At 61.3% G+C, this 5698-nt stretch overlaps 1 protein-coding gene across 1 annotated transcript in view; it reads right to left on the bottom strand.

The window, feature by feature from the left end:
- Positions 1–4786, bottom strand: part of LOC103780698 (villin-1-like) — a 5993-nt gene extending 1207 nt beyond the window's left edge. The window contains 17 exon segments of the mRNA XM_008948386.1: positions 29–221; positions 496–640; positions 761–906; positions 1022–1201; positions 1289–1447; positions 1615–1752; positions 1894–1994; positions 2103–2256; positions 2353–2451; positions 2575–2653; positions 3150–3352; positions 3452–3545; positions 3706–3828; positions 4106–4246; positions 4248–4282; positions 4414–4488; positions 4712–4786. Coding sequence (XP_008946634.1) covers positions 29–221; positions 496–640; positions 761–906; positions 1022–1201; positions 1289–1447; positions 1615–1752; positions 1894–1994; positions 2103–2256; positions 2353–2451; positions 2575–2653; positions 3150–3352; positions 3452–3545; positions 3706–3828; positions 4106–4246; positions 4248–4282; positions 4414–4488; positions 4712–4786 — 2140 coding nt within the window.
- Positions 4787–5698: the final 912 nt, after the last annotated feature.

Here is a 5698-nt window from a genome sequence, read left to right on the forward strand (position 1 = left end):
CCCCGATCCTTCCGGCCCCATTCATGACTCACGGCCCAGTTGAGAGGGTCCCAGGCCAGGAACCAGCCGGTGAAGGTGGGGGGCTCGTGGCCCTGCTTCACCACGATGATGGGGGTGTCGAGGTCGCGCCCGCTGGGGTGGTTCCGCAGGTACTCCTGCACCATCACCGCCGCAGCCTCCTTCTCCGACTCGTTGGCGCCTTTCCCGATCCAGAAGAAAATCTGCAATGAGGTTGCCGTGTCCACCACCGGGCTGAGGCGGGGCCCCCTGGGGCCATGCCTCTGGGTGCTCACAGGACCTGTCCGCGGGGAAGGGCACTGGGATTCCATCCTCAGTCATCCCTTGAGCAAGGGGGCTGGAAAAAAAAAAACGCATGAGGCCAGAGATGTGGGGGTTTTCTCTTTTTCATCATCTCTGGCTGCTGCAGGTCCTCCACCCACCCTGGGGACCATCAGCTTATGGGATCAAAGGTGTACCCCCAACCCCGCAGGTCACCTGGTCCCAGGTGTCCAGCAGGTACACGTCATCCTCCTCCAGGTCATCTTGGGTGAAGTCTGCAATCTCTGTGGCCAAGAAGGTGCCTGTCTTGTTGGAGCACTCAAAGAGTCGGGGAGACACGGAGGGGTTCTCCTCCTGTAGCCTGTCAGGGGGCAATGCACAGTGGTGGTTGGAACAGGGCTCACCCTGCTCAGGGACTGCTGGTCCATCTTACCCCCAAGGGAGGGTAGGGACAAGGGACTCTTGGGAACAGGGCGGGTACCTCTTGCTGTTGGCATACTGAGACTTGCCCCCCAGGGCCAGCCAGAACTCAGGAGGCTCCTGTCCCTCTGCAACCACTGGCTTCTCTGACTTGGAGATGATGTCAGCTACCATCTTGCCCATCTCACGCTCATCCCCACTGCAGCCCTGCCAAACAATCACAGCTGCTCCACCACCAGCCCCAGCCAAGGAAGAGAAAGAGGAGATGGGAGCATTCTTCTTGGGGGTGGCAGCACCCACCCTGGTGCCCAGTGGTACTCACCTTCCCATACCAGAGGTAGCAACAGCTGGGGGTCTTGAGCACAAAGACATCGTTGGAGTTGAGGGAGGAGGCACGGACGGGCACCTCGATGGCCTTAGTGTTGTACTCATTGGTGCCATGCACGTGGAAGAGGCGGGTGGAGGGTGCGGGCTCCTCGCCACCTGCCCGTGAGGTGCCACCCTGCAGGGATGGGGACAGGAGGTCACCGCCAGAGCTACGGACTCACCCACCTGCCCATTCCCCACCCCCTGGCAGCTCTGCGCTTACCGCGTACACCACCATCTTGCCCTTGAAGATGGCCATCAGGTGGGCCGGCTCCTTGCCCATGGTGACGCGGACCTGCACAGGCTCGTCGTTGTACTTCCGGTCCAGGATGACAGCTTGGTAGGCAGAGGCGGCCAGCTCGTCTGTGCTGGCTTGTCGGCCCTGGGCAGGGCAGAGGGGGTTCAGCACACACCACGACCCCCTCTTCCCTCTTGGGAAGAGGGAACCCTCACACTGTTCCCATGGGGTCACGTACAGGCGCAGGGCAGCCCCGGTCTGCGGAGGTGCCCCTGTTCTCCACCCACAAGTCAGTGACTTGAGGGTCTCACCTGCCAGATGTAGATGATGCGGTTCACCTTGGGCCCCACAAAATAGGTGTAGAGCACCAGGTAGCAGTCGCCGCCATAGAAATGGCCCAACCACCTCTTCTCCACAGGCACAAGCTCCCCCTTCTCCACACGCCAGACCTGGTGGGATAGGGACGGGGACGTGCTGCTGCCAGGGCTGGTGCATCCCCTTGTCCTGCAGTCCCCGGACTCCACAGCATCCCTTAGTCCAGTGTAGGCAGTGCCCTGAGAAGGTCCCACGTTTTGCCCTAGCCACCCTACCTCCACCTCTCCGGATCCGTCATCCACCATCTTCTGCTGGGCGGCCATCTGGGGCTTGGCGTGCAACGTGGTGGCGTCAAACTTCACCTGCTCCACCTTGGCTGCGGGGATGAGCAAAGGACTGAGCCACATCCCACTGGTCGTGGGGGTCCTCACAGCCCTCCCATCCCAACTCAGGGAGCCCTGCAGTGTTGGAAGGGGACACTCACCCACTTTGCCGACAGTGTGAGTCTTGCCTAGCCCACTGGTCTGGTTGGGGACGGTCCATTTTTGGAAGAGCTGCCTGAAGATACTCGACTCAGACCCATCATTCTCTGTCTCCACACTGGTGCTGGCTGGATAGTTCTTGGCTTTGATGAAGCCCTGGGGAGGTTCAGATCCAGAGCATGGGCACAAGGTGCCTGGCACCCCAGGGAGCAGCCAGGTTATCCCATAACCAACCCCTAACCCTACACCCACCAGTGCCCTGCTCATCGCCTGCTGCTTCTCCTCCTTGTTGGCATTCTTGCCCTTCCACACAAATATCTTGAGACCTCCTTGATCAAGGATGTAGCAGTCCTTGGAGGGGGAGACAACAGCAGAAATTAAGACTTTGGGCAGCTTTAACCCTTCAAAATGGCTTTTGAAGGGTTAAAGCTGCCAAACAACTCATGCGCCCCAAGCATCCCATGGGTAACGAACCTCATGCTGGAGCATGTCTTGAGTCAGGGGTCGAATCGCTACTTCCTGTATGATCAGGTTCCCACTGGCATTGGAGACGCTGTCAGGAGAGAAGAAAGGAGGAGAGGGGGTTAGAAACAGGGCTGGGAAACCTCCTCCCCAACCCCATCTTGTGAGGGCATCCCCTCCCTATCCCCTTCCCCATCCTGATCATGGCAGAGGTGGAACCCAGGGATCCTCTTGCCCTGCCATGGTAGCAATCTGCGTTGCAGCTTGTCCTGCCATGTGACACATTTGTGGCCGTGAGGAGGGACAAAGAGGTGTTAGATGTGATTGGGCTAGCCAGGCATATCGCCACTGTATCTAAAGGTCATGCTTTCATGAGCATCTTCCCATTGGGTACCAACCCTGTTGGCACCAAGGACTCGCCTTGTTCCAGTGGCATCCAAAGGATCTGTCCCCACCCCTGTGATGGCCTTGACCCCTCTTCGTGGCTGTCCATGGGGACAGGAGTCGTGGGACACAGCAGAGATGAGTGCTGGGTCCCTCTGGCACCTTGCAAGTTGCCCCCGGACAACCGATCCCCAGCAACTCACTGGTAGAGCTTGAGGGCAGAATTGAGCTTCTGGTCCACTTTGTCATCAGGGGTGGCTGCCTTAATGTCCCTCTTCTCGCCCAGCACATGGGTGAGGACCTGCATGAGCCCCGGCGAAGCGCCCTCATCCTCACCGTCCACCACGCCCACCTTGGCACGGCCCCCGCGCTCCCGGTCCCGGATGTCCTTGGCCAGGGTCATCGCCTGCACCCCGGGAGGGAAGGAGTCAGCCCGGATCAGGGAGGGGCTGGCTAGTCAGACCCCTTCCTCCAGGGGGGAGCCCTGGGACCCCACTGACCACACCTTCAGCCTCTCATTTCGGTTGCTCTCGGGGCCGTTCCACTGGACGATGAGCTGGCCCAGATCCAACAGGAATACCTCCACAGCTCACCTCCACCTGCAGCAGCATGGGAATGGGGGTTGAAGGGGTCAAACAACAGGACACCTGGGTCCCCCTGGCTCTGCAGCCCCTGCCTGCCCTGCCTCAGTGCTGCTGCCTCCTACTTGAGGGTAGCTGGGTGGCATCTCTGCATAGAGGCTGGTGGCTGGGGACCTACATCGCAAAACTCACCTCTGTTGCCACCACGTTCTTCTTGCCCTTGACATGCAGCAGGCGCTGGACTTTGTAGGTGTTCGTCTCCACGTGCTTCATGCCCGACTCCACACCACCCTTCTTATAGCTGGGAGGGACAGACGTGGTGTCAGCCCTAGACCCCCCTCCTCGCTCCAGCCAGGTCCACCTCCCACCTCTGTGTGCAAAGGTGTTTGGGGACCCTTACCCATCCACATGGGTGATGGATGGAGTAAGACCAGCTCTAGATCCCCCTTCTGCCTCCCCCACCCCACTGGGATGGGGCAGTCCTCGTCCCTAATGGAGATGTCCCCATGGGGGCATGCAGAGGATCCCTCCCCGCCATGACCCACTGTGGGAGTGGGTCCCCAGGGTGACCGACGTACATGAGTCCCTGCTTGAAGTAGGCACGGAAGGTCTCGCTCTCGTGGCCCTGGGCCTCACGGTGCTGCACGGCCACTGTGCCCAGGCAGTCATCCATCTGGGTGGTGTAGATGGCAGCTGCCCCCTGCTCGTCCTGGACACCCGATGTCATAGCTGAAGCCGTTCCCAGTCTTGCGTGTCTGCAGGACACCATTCCCCGATGGAAAAGACCCCATGGCTCCGGGCCACGTGGGCCAGGTGCACCCCTCCCCGCACCCCAGCCCCTCCCCTGGGGCAGAGCCCGTCCCTGCAGGCCCCCAGGCTGCCCTACCGACAGCAGGACGTAGCAATCCCCCTCGTAGAAGTTGCCATAGCTTTTGGTGGGCACTGGCACCATCTCCATTTTCTGCAGAATGAAAGGAGACATCAGCCCTGGCAGAGACCCCTCAGCCCAGCCCCGTGCTCCCCGCCGCCCCCAGCACCCTGGGTGCCGCACTGAGACCTCCAAACCCAGGCACTAAAGACACAAAGCTGAAAGTGGGGGTCTTCCCTCCCACAGCTCCCACAAACAGCCCAGTGATGGGTGCCCAGGTGATGGGTGCCCAGGCGAGCTGTGCCCCCATCCCCACCTCGATTCGCCATATCTGGATGCCCGGCGTGGTCTTGTTGAGCGTTCTGATGACTTTGGTGCTGAGCTCGACCATGGTGACAGGTGCTGCAGGCAAGGAGACCTGCTAAAGCATCAGGCAACACCCTCATTAATAACAGGCAGTGTCATCCAGAGCTGGGATGGAGCCAGCCTGCTGTGCCATCTGCTGCCCTGCCCAGTCTGCAGCCAGTCAGGCCATAAACCCTTATCCAGAGCTGCACGAGCTGAGGGGAACCCCCCAGCACCCCCGTGCCAGGGCTACGGGCACACCAGCAGAGCTGCTGTCCCCTTCCGCCTGCCCCAAGCAGGGCTGCTGTCCCCTTCAGCCTGGCACAACCACTACCAGGGGCTGTCATGGCTCCACGTCAGGGTCCAAGGTGGGCAGGAGCAGGCTCCCCTGAGTGCCCTGATGCCCTTGTGCCCAGGCATGGGGCAGGGTGGTACAGGACACCCCAGCGCAGCAGCCAGAGCTGGGTGACACCGCTGTGCGGCGGCTGCTCCTCCCCAGCACCAGCAGGAACGGAACCAGCCCTGCACATCCTGGTGCCGGAACAGCTTGGCACGACATGGCACAGCATGGCATGGCCACCACTGGTCGCCCTGCGCACACACACCCCTGTACATGTATGCAATGACACTCTGTCCTCTTCAGCCCCTCCCCACTCCCACGGAGATGCTGAGCGTGCCAAGGCTCGGCCCCGGTGCTGCCGAGGTTGCCCGCAGCCACCCCTGGCTGGCAGCACTCGCCAGCGAGCAGGCAGGGAGGGTCAGGCAGACGGTGCTTGGGCAACGCCCCCCCATGTGCCCTGGCAGGGGGCTGGCAGGGACAGCCAGATGGAGAGGTCTCTGCTCCCCCAACCCCACAAACCCACATCACCCAATCCCACCATGCTGCCCTGAAAGCGCAGCCCCGAGATGGGGCACAAGTGGGTCCCCAAGCTCTGTCCCCCGACCGCCCTGGTGCCAA

The sequence above is a fragment of the Merops nubicus genome, unplaced genomic scaffold (genome assembly GCF_000691845.1).
Source record: "Merops nubicus isolate BGI_N331 unplaced genomic scaffold, ASM69184v1 scaffold43309, whole genome shotgun sequence".
In the NCBI taxonomy this organism is placed as follows: Eukaryota; Metazoa; Chordata; class Aves; order Coraciiformes; family Meropidae; genus Merops; species Merops nubicus.